General features: G+C 40.8%; 1 protein-coding gene across 2 annotated transcripts in view; it reads left to right on the top strand.

Moving 5' to 3' along the window:
* TBC1D4 (TBC1 domain family member 4) overlaps positions 1 to 15452 on the top strand; it is a 219158-nt gene that overhangs the window by 104677 nt on the left and 99029 nt on the right. The window contains exons 1-3 of one of the 2 annotated variants that reach the window (XM_029058003.2): positions 8709 to 8806; positions 11750 to 12346; positions 13393 to 13482. In XM_029058003.2, the coding sequence (XP_028913836.1) occupies positions 8771 to 8806; positions 11750 to 12346; positions 13393 to 13482 (723 nt within the window). In that variant the 5' untranslated portion in view covers positions 8709 to 8770. Of the gene's footprint in view, positions 1 to 8708; positions 8807 to 11749; positions 12347 to 13392; positions 13483 to 15452 lie in introns of those variants that run through there. The other variant, XM_029058002.1, reaches the window with a different exon arrangement.

The following is a 15452-nucleotide window of genomic DNA, read 5'->3' as shown; positions in this document are numbered from 1 at the left end:
GTTATGTTGGTATTTGTTAAGCGCTTACTATGTGCCGAGCACTGTTCTAAGCGCTGGGGTAGACATAGGGGAATCAGGTTGTCCCACGTGGGGCTCACTTTTTTAATCCCCATTTTACAGATGAGGGAACTGAGGCACAGAGAAGTTAAGTGACTTGCCCACAGTCACACAGCCGACAAGTGGCAGAGCTGGGATTTGAACTCATGAGCCCTGACTCCAAAGCCCGTGCTCTTTCCACTGAGCCACGCTGCTTTTTGGAGGATGTGAGAAGGGAGGGCATTCCAGGCCAGTAGGACATGAGCCAGGGATCAACGGTGGGACAAGTGAGAATGAGGTACAGTGAAGAGGTGAGCGGTGGCAGAGGAGCGGAGTGCGCAGGCTGGGCTGTAGAAGGAGGGAAGGGAGGGGAGGTAGGAGGGGGCAAGGTAATGGAGAGCTTTGAAGCCAAATCTCATTGTTACTAATAGCCTCATCTGGGATGGGGATTATGTCCCACCTGATATCTACTACAGAATTTAGTACAGTGCTTAGCACATAAGTACTTAAGTATTAGTATTATTATTTTATGTACTCTCCCAAATGCTTAATACAGTACTCTGCACATAGTAAACATTTGATAAAAACCAATGACTGATTGACTGACTGCTGATGTGCTTACACAACATCAACCTTGCATCTGTGGGGATAGATTTTCAGACAGACCCTGGGTCCTGGTTAGAGCAGAATATCTTTTGTGGGGGGGAACAGTTCTCAATGGAAAATATATATAAAAAATCATATTAAAACTTTTCCTATTAAAATATACCTATAAACGTTTTTCAATTTTTATTTACATCCTACAACCTATATAAACATATTACGTCACTGTAATCAATGCAGTAGGATTGTCCTTGCATGACTTTGGCAGTCTGGATGCGATTTGTAATGTGTGTTGTAATAGCCCCACCTGCTATGTGACCCCATGCCAGTCATTTTACTTCTCTGTACCTCAGTTTCTTCACGTGTGAAATGGGGATGAAATACCTGTTCTAACCTGTGAACCCTGTGTGGGATGGGCATGGTATCTGATTGTCTTGTTTAATGTTTAGCCCTGAGCTTGCCTTCATTGTGGCTGCTGCCTCCAAATTACACAGCTCAGATTCTGCTCGGGTCTATACACTAACTTGGGAGGGGAACGCAAAAGCTGAGAAGTGAAGTGACTAGCCCAAAGTCACAGAGCAGAGGAGTGGCGGAGCTGGGATTAGAACCCAGGTCCTTCTGACTCCCAGGCCCATGCTTTATCCATTAGGTCAGGCTGCATCTCCTACCAGTCACGAATAATATATATGTTAATACAAAGGTTGCTGGAAAACATTTAGCAGTTTCTAGGGTTACTCTTCACACATTCTTATTGCCTAGGGACTGATTCAAATGGCAGCTCTTTGCAATTGGCCTGGCATCTTAAAGGCAAAAAACAGCAATTAAGCAATAACAGCTTTGCTGCTAAGGCTAAAAGAAATAAAAGAAAAAGAGGGTGTGCATATCCAAATATGCTCACCTATCATTGCAAATCTTCAGGACAGTTAAGCAAAGCATAGGAAAATAAGTAAAAACTAGAATGTATTCAATTTCTTAAGCCCACTGCCAAATTTATACTTGGACAGGAGCAGTGATAGTAATGATAGTGGTATTTATTAAGTGCTTCACATGTGCAACGTACCATACTAAACTAAACATAGTCTCTAGAACAGAATATGTGGGTAAAAATTAGACAGGGTCCCTGGGCCCCAAGGGCATCATAATCCAAGAATAAAGGGAAACGGGACTCATGACAGACACGTGAGGAAAATATAAAACAATCAGAACACAGAAGCAATAAATAGAATTATAGATATATACAAATCATTAATAAAATAAATAGAATAATAAATGTGTGAAATGTTTTGAATTCAATTTGCGTACCTATGAAAATACTGAAGTTAATTTTCAAAGGGCATCTTTCTCATCGTATTCAGCAGAAAAAGTTGTGGTAACATAATAGAGTACTGTCTAATTTTTGTTAGATATGTCATTATATATTCTAAACTCAGCTATCATGTAAACTGAGTAGATGTCATTTAATTCTAAATTAAAATGCCTTTAATCAATCAGTGGCATTTACTGAGCACTTACTATTTGCCAAGCATTGTACTAGGCCCCTGAGAGAGAACAATATGGTAAAGTTGGTTAGGCACATTCCCTGCTCACAGCGAGTTCACAGTCGAAAGTGGGAGTGAGGTATAAAAGTTGATTACTGATGGAATGGGAGAGTACAGTGTTATGTACTTAAGTACAGAAGAATGTTCCCTGGTAAACTCTAAACTGTATGTAAGTGCAGTGGAGCTTGGGGTAGAGTGACTATCAAAAACCCGATTTGCTCATATCTACCCCAGTGCTTAGTACAGTGACTAGCACATAGGAAGCGCTTAAGAAATACTATAGTGCACAGTGAATAGTACATAGAGAAGCAGCATGGCTCAGTGGAAAGAGCATGGGCTTGGGAGTCAGAGGTCATGGGTTTGAATTCCGGCTCTGCCACTTGTCAGCTGTGTGACGGCGGGCAAGTCACTTCACTTCTCTGTGCTTCAGTTACTTCAATTGTAAAATGGGGATTAACTGTGAGCCTCATGTGGGACAACCTGATTACCCTGTATCTACCCCAGCGCTTAGAACAGTGCTCTGCACATAGTAAGCACTTAACAAATACCAACATTATTATTATTATTATAGTGAATAGATAACATATGGGGGAGAGCAAATGGGAGAAATGAGGGCCCTCTTGGAGGAGGAGTGATTTTAATAAGGCTTAAAGCTGGGTAGAGGGTGGGATGTTGGATATGAAGGGAGAGAAGTTTCAGGCCAGAGGCAGGACACAGACGAGAGGTCTGCAAGCAAGAGAAGCAAGGTTTACATACAGATTTCAATTTGTGTTAGAGGAGCAAAATGTATAGGTTGGGTTGTAGTAATAATAGTAATAATAATCATGGTATTTATTAAGCCCTTACTATGTATCAGGTACTGTTCTAAGTGCTGGGGTAGGTGCAAGATATTTGGGTTGGACACAGTCCCTATACTTCCTAGGACTCAGAGTCTTAATCCCCATTTTACAGATGAGAGAACTGAAGCACAGAGAAGTTAAATGATTTGCCCAAGGTCCCACAGCAGACGTGGTGGAGCCGAGATTAGAACTCATGACTTTCTGACTCCCAGGCCCGTGCTCTATCCACTAGACCATGCTGCTCGAGGTAAGGTTGAGGGTGTGATCTGATTGAGTGCCTTAAAGCTGATGGTAAGGAGCTTCTGTTTGAATGGGAGGTGGATGGGCAACAACTGAGGTTCTTGAGGAGTGGGAAAATGTAGACTCAGCTTTTTTTAGGAAAAATGTCTGGGCAGCAGAATGAAATATGGACTGGAGCGGGGAGAGAAAGGAGGCAGGGAGGTCAGCGAGGAGGCTGCTGCCATAGTCAAAGTGGGATATGATAAGAGCTCACATCAGCGTAGATGGATGGAGATAGAGAGGATGGGGTGAATCACTCTATTAATCTATTCAAATCAGTCCAGATACTGTAAAATTTGAGGAGGCAACAAAGGAAGGTGTTAGAAGCCCAATGTAAACTTTGCAGTACTATATCAAAGTGAAAACGTGATGGAAGAAATGCCAGAATTAATATTTAATAACATTTAGCAGCCTGATAAAAAGGTAACAAAAAGTATTACAATGGGGGAATTGTATGTGTCTTCATTCCTCTTTAAACCTCTTATTTTTAGCACTTATTTATCATTATTATTATTATTATCAATCACTATTTGCCATTCCAGCCACGGGAGGGACACAGTAAGGACTATGTAAGGGCTCATGAAGTAATAAACTAAATTCCACCTTCTTTGAGAAGGTCTGAAATTTTGGCTTTGGGGCATTTGTATTGGGGCATTTGGGGCATAGGGACAACAGAGTGGAGCAGGGTGATATTCACACCTTTATCCTTAGTGATCACACTGATGAAACTTTTATTATTATGAGTCATTTCCGATTCATAGCGACTCCATGGATATACTTTCCCCAGAAAGTCCTGTCCTCTTCCATAATCTGCAGCATTTCTATTGGTTCTTCCGTTATCGTTATAGTCTCTATCCATCTAGCTGCCGGTCTGCCTGTTCCATGTTTTCCCTGGACTTTTCCTAGCATTAGGGTCTTCTCCAGAGAATTAGTCTTCCTGATAATATGTCCAAAATACGCGAATCTAAATTGAGTCATTTGGCCTTCCAAAGACCACTTGGGTTTAAGGTGAAACCTTTCAAAATAGGGGGCAGCTGAGTGTGATCCGAGTGTTTGCAAGTGGGTTGGCTATCTCTATCAAAGTTACAATTATTTTCATTCATATAAATTAATCTACAGTGCATTAGGGTGCTAATTATTAGGAATGTTATATAAGGGAAGGCAATAAGTTTTTTTAATACAATTGAGAATTATTTAGTAACATTTTATCTCGATGTTGGAGCCTCTGTTTATGGTCTTCTTGAATTCTCACTGAGTTCCGATCCATCTTTTAGTGTCTACCAGGGAATATCCTTCCCACTAGTGCACATTCTTACAGTTTGAATCTTTCTGCCCTGTTGACAGCAGATTAGCTTGACAGTTGAAGGAACAGCTGACTCTGACATGCAAATTGCACGTGATATTTTAGGGCCCTCCTTAAATTATGATTTTTTAATCTGGTTAGCGTTGCTTCCGACTGACCTTGTGTACATAGAAGTGGTCCCCCTAGTGTTTGATTGCTGAGTAGAATACAGTAAAATACAGTACTTTGAATATTTTTCGAAATAAGCGCATCTGATTGCCTCAAACTAGAGAATAATTTAGATAGCAGAAACACAGTTAGTTAATTTAAACCTTAATCTTAGATTATAGATGCCTAAATGTTCAGGATGATTTATTTGGTTGGACACAGTCTCTAACTTTAGCTCTAATTACATCACAACATGAACACATTTTTCTCTCTTGGAAACCCCTCAACAGTATCACAGTTGTAATTAGAAATCCTAATCTAGAGTTTCAGTGCCGCGAAGTACCGAGAAGTAATTCTTCTCTTCCTGGTAACCAAAATCTCTTGTGCTAGTATCGGTAATTTTTGGAAACTAATTTTTTTTTTGAAATTAGATAAGAAATGATATATCTAAAAATAAAATTGATGAAAGGATCTCATCTTTATAACCATAAACCTCACCTAGTTATTTTAGGGACATAATAGTATCTTATTTTACAACCTCAGCGAGAGAGGTGCTTACAGTTTAAACTTTAGGGAGTTGTTGCATGTAAGAAACTATTAATTCATCATGTAATAATAATAATAATATTAATGGTACTTAAGCGCTTACTATGTACCAAAATGGGTGGTGGGATTACAAGTTAATTAGGTTGGACACAATCCCTGTCCCACATGGGGATCACACTCTTAATCCCCATTTTACAGATGAGGTAACTGAGGCCCAGAGAAGTTAAGGGACTTGCCCAAGGTCACACAGCCAACATGTATCAAGGCATGTCCATCTGACTCCCAGATCTGTGCTGTATTATCAAACTCATGATCCTTAGGTGACTTCCTTTGGGAGTGATATGAGCTTTACTCTGTGTTGAGAGTTCCAGACATGCAGGAGGACATTGTAATGGATGCTAGGAGAGCATACCAAAGAGGTAAAGATAAGGTCCCTGTCCGCACAGGTCTTGTTACATTCATGAATATACCATTATAGTAGAGTGAGGAAAATAAATGCACGTAGTCGACTGAAGTGAATAAGGAAATGACAAAATGGTGATAAATTCAAGAGTGCCGAGGTGGCGGATGGAATGATGGGACTGGGAAGATTAGAGTTGAAGAGATTAATTAGAATATTCTCCATGAGAGGGTGACTCTTTGGGAGGTCTTTCCAAGAGTTTGAAAGCTTACTTGAGGATAGAAACAGTTAACGTTGTAATAGAAGAGAAAAGTGTGAACATGTATTCAATCCATGGTATTTATTAAACACTTCCTGTGTGCAGAGCACTGTAGTAAGCGCTTGGAAGAATATAACAACATAGCATGGTAGACATTCCCTGCCCATAAGGAGCTTACAGTCTGGAGGGGTATTGTACTTAGTCTGTACTCCGTTCAGGCAAAGTACCGTAATTAATTCTGTGGGAATTTTCAAGGGAATATAATATTTTGGCTCTTTTAACCTAAAATTAGTCAAGTAAATCTTTTACTCAATTTTCTGACTGGAGAATATAGACTGGCTCCATGGCGTGCTTCAAAAGCAAGTCCTATTTTTCACTCCAAGCTTTATACTCAGCTCGGTGTGCAGTTGATCATTAGTCCCGAGCAACAGGAAATTGTGTGTTGGAATCTCAGTTACCATCAAGGGTCCACAAAGCAGAAATAGATCAAGGTTTAGTACATAATCTTCATCATCTCTCCTCCTAGATGGGACTAGAAAGGATTAAGGAAGCCGTTGCTCGTTGTAGTTCCAAGACCAACACATTAAAAAGCGTGGAAATTGGTTTAGGTATTTGGTAGCCAGGGCTTCTGGGGAGAAAGCCAGTGTGACTGAGTGGTTCTGCTTTTTGTAGACTGAAAGACCCCCAAAACAGTTCTATTACTACCTCACACCTGACCGCCAATGGGATCTTGGAGAAAATTGACTCTCCGTCTTTCTTCACCACGATCTAGTTTAAGACTCAAGAGCCAACTAACCTCCTAATGTTTCTTTTTTTTTCTGTGAGTGAAAGACCCAGTTTCACTGGAAACATTTTAATAAACTAAAAATTGGCAGGTTCACACAGTCTTCTAAGTACACTGGGAGTAGTCCAAGTGCCAAAAGAAATACTTTCTTTTACTGTGAAAAGCCCTCTAAAAGCAACCTGTGATGGAAAGGGTTTTGTTAACTAAAGTAAAAATTGAAAGGAAGTCTCCTTTTTAAAGAGCAATTTTTCTCTTCTTTCCTTTTTTTTTTTGTGTTTAGATTGACATAGGGCTGTCTATTCCATGCTAATACCAAACTGGAGTCCTTGTGTTTTCATGTCAGGCAAAATATGGTCAGTGAAGTTTATTGATGATTTATGGGTGAGCTGAGTCTGCTCTGAAATTTATAAAATCTTCAGTAATGAACCCTACAATACCAGTTTCTCCCATTTTTCAATGGTACAACTTAAGTGCTTACTATGTCCCAAGCACTGTACTATGCGCAGGAGCAGGTATGAGATTATCAGGTCAGACATGGTCCCTGTCCCACATGAGACCCACAGCCTAAGTGCAAGTTAATAATAATAATTATGATGGTATTTCTTAAGTGCTTACTAAGTGCCAGGCACTGTACTAAGTGCTGGGTGAATACAGGCAAATTGGGTTGGTTACAGTCCCTGTCCCACGTGGGGCTCACAGTCTCAAACAGATGAGAAGTGATTTGCCCAAGATCTCACAGCAGACAAGTGACTAATCTCCATTATTATTTTAATAGTAAGAATGATAATGATTCTATTTGTTAAGCGCTTACTGTGCATCAAGCATCATTCTAAGCACTAGGAGAGATACAAGATAATCAGGTTGGGCAGTGAATGTGACTGTTTATTGTTATGTTGTACTCTCCTAAATACTTAGTACAGTCTCTGCACAAAATGCTCAGTATATGTATATACGGGCATTTCAATATATATGTATGAATGAACAGTCCTTGGGGCTGACAGTCTTAATCCCATTTTACAGGTAAGGTGACTGAAACCCAGAGAAGTGAAGTGATTTGCTCAAGGTCACACAGCAGACATTTGGCGGAGCCAGAGTTAGAATTCAGGTCCTTCTGACTTCCAGGCCTGTGCTCTTTCCTTTAGGCATTGCTGTGAGACACAGAGAAGTTAAGTGACTTACCTTAGGTCGTAGAGCGGGGAAGTAGCAGCATCGGGATTAGAACCCAGGTCCTCTGACTCCCAGACCCAGGGTCTTTCTACTAGGCCACGTTGCTTCTAATTAATTAAAAATGATTTTTTAAATTAAAGATCAAAAGTAGGTTGTTAAAAGAGTCTCTGTAAACAACTCTATAAATCACTTAGTCACATGGGACAGTTGCCGGACCGCTTCCCTGCTCCCAAGAGCTCCCCTGATTTTCCTTTCCCACAGTCTTTCTTTTTCTTCATTTTCTGTATTTTTGCACCAAGAATAAGAATATTCAAAATAGACTTCCATAAGGAATCAGATATTTTCATAACAACATCGGAGATGCCATAGTTCTGCCTTTTAAAATGCAATACCAAAGGTACTTTGCTTTTAAATGGGTTTGAGGAGGTTTGAAACTGATTCTTGTCTAAAGATTTATTGAAATGTACGGAGAACATCATGAAAAAATAAGTTTTCCTAAGAATTTACTTAAGCCACGACTAATGTGTTCCTTTCCCGCTTAATCGGTGCCCGACATCTATTGTTGGCTAATATTAACAACACTTGAAAGTGAAGGGGATATGGATTTAGTGCATTTTTTAAAAAGACATTCAAGGATGTTACTGTTCCAATCCTGAACAATCCTTGTATTTCCTGTATTAAGAGTCAGGAAACGCCTGGCTTTTGAAGCAGTAGCGGTTACTGTTAGGAAGCTTTGCAACTGGCTCCAGCATGAAGATATGGATTTCAAGAAAAGCAGGGAAATCCCTGACCCAAATCCCTTTCTCTAGGAAAAATAAGATTTCACAATAAGTGTAGAAAGAGATTCATAGTCTTTGCCTCTTGAGAGAATGGATCCATTTTTCCGCTGGATTCCTGAACAAAAGGTATTTTAAAATTTGTGTTCTTATTCTGTATCTGTTTATGGTGTATTTTAGTGTTTTTTTAATGAAAACTTCAATTTATGGGTGATATTTTTAGAAGCAAGTTCAGCTTATGTGATATTATCAGGTCTTTTGGTGTTCGATGATTTAGCGGTGCTTACGAAATAATGCTAGGTCTGACAGCAGTACTTCTGGGAAACCCATGTCTGTGCAGTGAGGCAGTTTTCTTCTGGAGGAAAGACTTACTGTGGAGGCTGGGTTTTTTTTATGGTATTTGTTAAGTGCGTACTATGTGTCAAGCACTGTTCTAAGTGCTGGGGTGGACATAAGATAATCAGGTTGGGCATAGTCCCACCTAGGGCTCAAAGTCTTAATCCCCATTTTATAGATGAGGTAACTGAGGCACAGAGAAGTTAAGTGACTTTCCCAAGGTCACACAGCAGACAAATGGCGGAGCTGGGAGTAGAACTCAGATCCTTCTGACTTCCCGGTGCGTGCTCGATTCTTGACAGAACAACAGTAGTATGTACCAACAAGAGATATCTCTCCCGAATACCAGAAGCTATGGAAATATGAAATTTGGGTTTAACTACATTGTTTATCATGTTGTTTAGTGCTGAGTATTGGAGTTGATCACAGACTATATTTGAGGAAATGGGTAAGCCATACCATTTCTAAATTTGTAATTCTTAGTGTTCAGTTCTCCTCCAGTCAAAGGGCTTGTGAAATCAGGCCCATAGTGGCAAAGATGTCAGAAGTTGTATATTTACACACCTCTGCCTAAGCAGCCCCCCAGAACTGATTGTAGATGCTCTTTAGAATATATATAATGCAGTTCATTGTGAGTACTTGGCTTTTACTCCTTCTTTGCATGTATCTCCAGTTGATGGACATTGAAGGGAGTGTAAACTTTTAAATTTTCTAATTGTCGAAGGGGCTGATCTTTTCAGTGACTTTTCCCGTGACATGAGGATTGTCCACAATTTGAATGATAACGTGGCTTAGTGGATAGACTATGGTCCTGAGTTCTAGTCCCAGCTCTGCCGCTTGTCTGTTGTGTGACCTTGGGCTAACTACTTAATTTCTTTGAGCCTCTGGGGATTTAGACTGTGAGCCCCATGTGGGGCATGGATGGCATCTAACCTGATTAGCTTGTATCTACCCCAGCACTTAGAACAGTGCCTGGCACATAGTAAGTGCTTAACAAGTGCCACAATTATAATTATTATTATCATTTAAAAGTATTGTGGAGATCTATCATAATAAATGATGACCTTCAAAGTACTAGCAAGCTTCTACAGTTCCTTGAGTTGTTTTTTTGGCAAGTCCTATTGCACCTTGTCGAGCATGAAATATTTCTTTTAAGCAGGGGTGGGAGTTTCTAGGATACTCATGAGAAGGATTGTCTTATTATTATTATTATTATCTTATTATTAGAAGCAGCGTGGCTCAGTGGAAAGAGCACGGACTTTGGAGTCAGAGGTCATGGGTTCGAATCCCAGTTCTGCCACTTGTCAGCTGTGTGACTGTGGGCAAGTCACTTAACTTCTCTGTGCCTCAGTTACCTCATCTGTAAAATGGGGATTCACTGTGAGCCTCACGTGGGACAACCTGATTACCCTGTATCTACCCCACTGCTTAGAACAGTGCTCTGCACATAGTAAGCGCTTAACAAATACCAATATTATTATTATGCCGTCGAGTCGTCTCCTACCCATAGTGACACCACGGACACATCTCTCCCAGAACACCCTGCTTTCCATATGCAGTCATTTTGGTAGTGTAACCATAGAGTTTTCTTGGTAAAAATGCAGAAGTGGTTTACCATCGCATCCTTCCGTGCAGTAAACTCTAGTCTCTGCCCCAACTCTCACCTGTGCTGCTGTTGCCCAGCACAGGTGAGTTTTGACTTGTAGCAAATGGCCTTCCTCTCGCTAGCCACTGGCCAAGCTAGGAATGGAACATACAGGCCTCTGCTTGTCTCTCCTTCCCATAGCCGAGACTGGTAGAATATTGGAAACTCTCCAGATGTGACCCTGAGTGGAGGTTAGAAGGTTCACATTTATATAAAATATGTGATAAATTATTTATATTAATGTTTGTCTCCTCCACTAGACTAAGCCCGTCAATGGGCAGGGACTGTTTCTATCTGTTGCCGATTTGTACATTCCAAGCGCTTAGTACAGTGCTCTGCACTGTAAGCGCTCAATAAATACTATTGAATGAATAGATACTATTGAATGAATGAGCTCATTCTGGGCAGGGAACATGTCTGCCAATTCTGTTGAATGGTACTCTCCCAAGTGTTCTGCACATAGTTCTGCACATAGTTCTGCACATGCACAGAACAATGTTCTGCACATAGTAAGCACTCAATAAATTCCACTGACTATGATGATGATGAAAAGAATATATCAGGGCAACATCATCAGCTTTAAATGTAGTAAGAGTGTGCAACTAATTAGAGATGAGAGATTAAGTTGAGAGAGACTTTAGAAATGATGGTATAATGGGGTATAGTCGAAGATTTGAATTCTAAAGATAAGCTTCTGGTGGTGGAGAACATGTTTACCGCCTCGAATTGTGCTCTTCCAAGTGCTTAGTAGAGTGTTCTGCACTCAGTAAGTACTCAGTAAATACCATTGATTGATCGATTAACTAATTGAAAGGGTACAATTTTAGGTTTCTAATCTAGGGGACTGGTGTCATTGAATGAACCCCTTCTGTAGGAAACTGCTTGTGTCTGCAATGATTATTTTATCTGAACTGTAGCTGGTGTATTAGACATTTGGTTGTTTTCATTTTATCATTTTTCTAGTCCAAGCCTAGATTTTGATCTCAGACTTTATCTTTCAGACTGAGAATTCAGTTTCATTTAATGGTTTCAGTTGGAGTGAAATTGGCTTCTGAGTGCCCAACTGATACGAAGATCTTGATTCTTTTCAGGTTCCCGATGTCATTAGCAGTATAAGGCAGGCCTCTAAAGCTGCCCTGAAAGAGGACGCCAAGCCCAGTAGAGACAGCGAAGATGCCTTTTATAACTCGCAGAAATTTGAGGTCTTATATTGTGGCAAGGTGACTGTGGCCCACAAGAAGGCCCCGTCCACCCTGATAGACGACTGCATCGAGAAGTTCAGTCAGCATGAACGCCAGCGCTTGAAGGTCCTGGATGAGCAGCGCAGCACGGATTCCAGCCACGACCTCGCCCTCTCGGAAGGGGACGCGCCCGTCTCACCAGCGGATAGTCCATTCGAGGAACTGGATGGCATCATCTTTGCCACTTCCGCTTCCGCGGGCCCCTCAGCAGGGGCCAACCAGACCAACCTGGCTGGCTCTCGGTCCTGCTTCCCCGAGCGCATTTTGGAAGACTCGGGTTCCGATGAACAGCAGGAGTATCGGACCCGCTGTAGCAGTGTCACCGCCGTTGTGCCGAGGAAGGTCCATGAATCCAACTCCAAAACACACCCGCGCAGAAGACACGCTAGTGCTCCTAGTCACGTGCAGCCTTCGGACTCCGAAAAGAACCGGACGATGCTGTTTCAGGTATTTGCTGGGTAACCAGGGTCAGAATTTGTTTCTATAATATAGCACTGCCTTCGTTGCTTAGTCTCCAACAACAGCTTAAACCACACCCTCTCTTTACCATTACCCATCTTTGCAGAATTAGGATGAAGAAATTGAAAGACAAAAAAAGGAAACAGGGACAAATGATGGGGGGAAAATTTGAAAAAATTCTAGGTTAAGTCTAAGTCAGTGCTTATAAACAGTGATATATTATTGGCCACAAATTGCTTTTCTCTGATGGATTTGTTTGTCATCATGGTGAAAGATGAAAAAGAGGGAGGCATGAAATGTGTCAGATAATATTGGGTGCTTACAGAGGCTCCCATCTTAAAGGGGAATTGTCAAAGGGAGTGTGATGTGTTGAGTTGGGCCATTGTTTGTTTGTGTTACACTTTGGAGGCTAATTTGCTTTTGTCCAAATCCCTTGGGTTCCATTGACAGTAGTCTGAGTTTGGACTTCCCTAACTGTTTGATTCACCACACTTGACTCCAGATTGGCCAGTGGCGTTTGACGTATAGAAGAAATAACTCTCTTTGCAGGAAAACAGTGCACTGTGGAAAGAAGTGTCAATCAGTTTTTGTCTTTTCAGGCACACATGGTGAGGAGATCATCTTCAATAGATCAGCTTTTGTAATAAAAGACATTTGTATCTATCTCTCTCTCTACATCTCCCTTTATATCCATCTCTGTCACTCTATTGCTATCTATAGCTATATAAATATACAGCTATCTACCTATCTATCAATTAGTCATATTTATTGAGCACTTACCAGGTGCAGAACACTGTACTAAGCGCTTGGGAGAGAACAACAAAAAAATATAACAAACGCATTCCCTGCCCCCTGGAGAGATATCAAATAGTGTCTGAGGAACTATTGGAAACCATACCTCCGCCTCCCATTGTATCGGAAACACCGTCACTCACTTTAATGCTCACAATTTATCAGACCACCTGGGTTGATCTTCTATAAAGTAAAAGGTTTGAGTTCTCTGGCAGTAAAAGTTTTTTGCTTTTATTTTCAAGGTTGGGCGTTTTGAAATTAACTTAATCAGCCCAGATTCTAAGTCGGTTGTGCTTGAAAAGAATTTTAAAGATATCTCCTCTTGTTCTCAGGTATGTATATGAATAATTAAACAAATAGAAGGACTTACTACTTACTAAGTGTAATTAGATCTGAAAATAACTGGGCCAACAAAAAGATTTCTAATAGACTTCTAGTGTTAGACATTTTTACATTTTAGTCTTCTTGTTTAAAAGAGGTTGGGTTCTGAGGTTTCTCAGGCTGGGGCCATCTGGTACAGGGCTTGATCTTTATGGATTGGAGAAAACAGGAACCTTTTGTATAATAAAGCACCTGATTTTTACTTGCAGCTATGCTTATCAGTTTACACTCTTCCTGGCCCGAAGAAGAAAGGAAGAGTGCTCAGTCAGCCTATGTTGCCCCAGTGAGAAATTTTGAATCGGGTGTTTAGAATCCCCCTACAAAGTGTCTTTATTTTCATGTTGTCATTTTTGCATCATGTGAAATATATTTTTCTTTTTTAAAACTGTTTGCTTCTGAATGATAAATGGGATGGCCATTTCAAATTACAGTGAGACTTAAAAATGTGTTTAGATTCAAAGAGGTAATAAATAATAATAATAATAATTATTGTGGCATTTGTTAAGTGCTTACTATCTGCCAGACCCTATACTAAGCATTGAGGTGGATACAAGCAAATCGGGTTGGCTCACAGTCTTAATCCCCATTTTATAGATGAGGTTACTGAGGCAGAGCAAAGTGAAGTGACTTAATTGTCAAGGACACATAACAGCCAAGTGGCAGAGCTGGGATTAGAACCCAGGTTCTCTTGACTCCCAGGTCTGTGCTCTATCCATTAGGCCACACTGCTTCTCACTAGAGTTAAGGTAATCAGAGTTAAGAACCCTACACAATCATTTCATAGAAAATATATTGGAATCTGTGGGGATGGAAGTAGTAGAAGAGCTGAGCACAGTCTCAAAATCAATGCGAGAGGAGCTCTAAGGATTCAGTTTACAACTGCCACTATTAGGCCTTCTCTCAGTTGGGTCAGGCCAGTCAGCGTTGGCACCGGAAGTTTATGGTCTTGCCATAATCTTCCAGTATCAGCTAACTTTTGGGGAAGGAAATAGCATTAAGGCCTGTTGCTTAATCAACAAATCAGCAGTGTGTAAATGTTTCTCTTGCTTGGTTATTTTCCTCAGAAATTTGTGTGTTTCTATGGGCAGGCTTGTTTTTGGAAGATAAATTTTCAAATGAAAAATCTGGTTCTGGCCCTCTCATGCAACTGATAAGTACCTGACTGAGTGCACAGTTGATGCTATGTGGGTTGGTGCCAGACAGATAAGAGCAGCCTACTTGAATTATATACCACTGGTTCTTTCTCTGAGTCCCAGTGGGACCCTAGAGGTTTGTCTGCCTGACCGCAGCAAGCTTTTCAGTTTTTACCCCGTTCTAACTTTGATTCTTCTGCCTCTTTGAGCGGTCATCGGGGTTGTCCCCTGAGTCCGGGCAATCTGGTGGTAGGGATAAGAGGAGACTATTTACAGCCTCCAATTCAAGACAGGAGGAATGAAATGAGTGAACTCTGGCTAACATGAGGAACATTCATTCCTTCATTCATTCAGTTGTATTTATTAAGTGTTGACTGTGTGCAAATAATAATAATAATAATAATGATAAAAATACTGTTATATGTCAAGTGCTTACTATGTGCCAACCACTGTTCTAAGCGCTGTGGTAGATACAAGTAATTAGGTTGCCCCACATGTGGCTCACAGTCTCAATCCCCATTTTACTGATGAGGTTACTGAGGCCCGGAGAAGTGAAGTGACTTGCCCAAGATTACACAGCAGACAAGTGGCGGAGCTGGGATTGGAACCCATGACCTCTGACTCCCAAGCCTGGGCTCTTGCCACTAAACCATGCTGCTTCCAAAGCCCTGTACTAAGCTCTTGGGAGAGTACAATACTGTAACAAACAGACACATTTCCTGCGCACCACAAGCTCGCAGTCTAGACAGTGAGACATACTTTAAGATAGATAAATAAATGAATGAATG

Source organism: Ornithorhynchus anatinus, chromosome 2 (genome assembly GCF_004115215.2).
Source record: "Ornithorhynchus anatinus isolate Pmale09 chromosome 2, mOrnAna1.pri.v4, whole genome shotgun sequence".
In the NCBI taxonomy this organism is placed as follows: Eukaryota; Metazoa; Chordata; class Mammalia; order Monotremata; family Ornithorhynchidae; genus Ornithorhynchus; species Ornithorhynchus anatinus.
The sequence above is the reverse complement of the archived record's forward strand: the minus strand, read 5'-3'. Positions and strand labels throughout refer to the sequence as shown.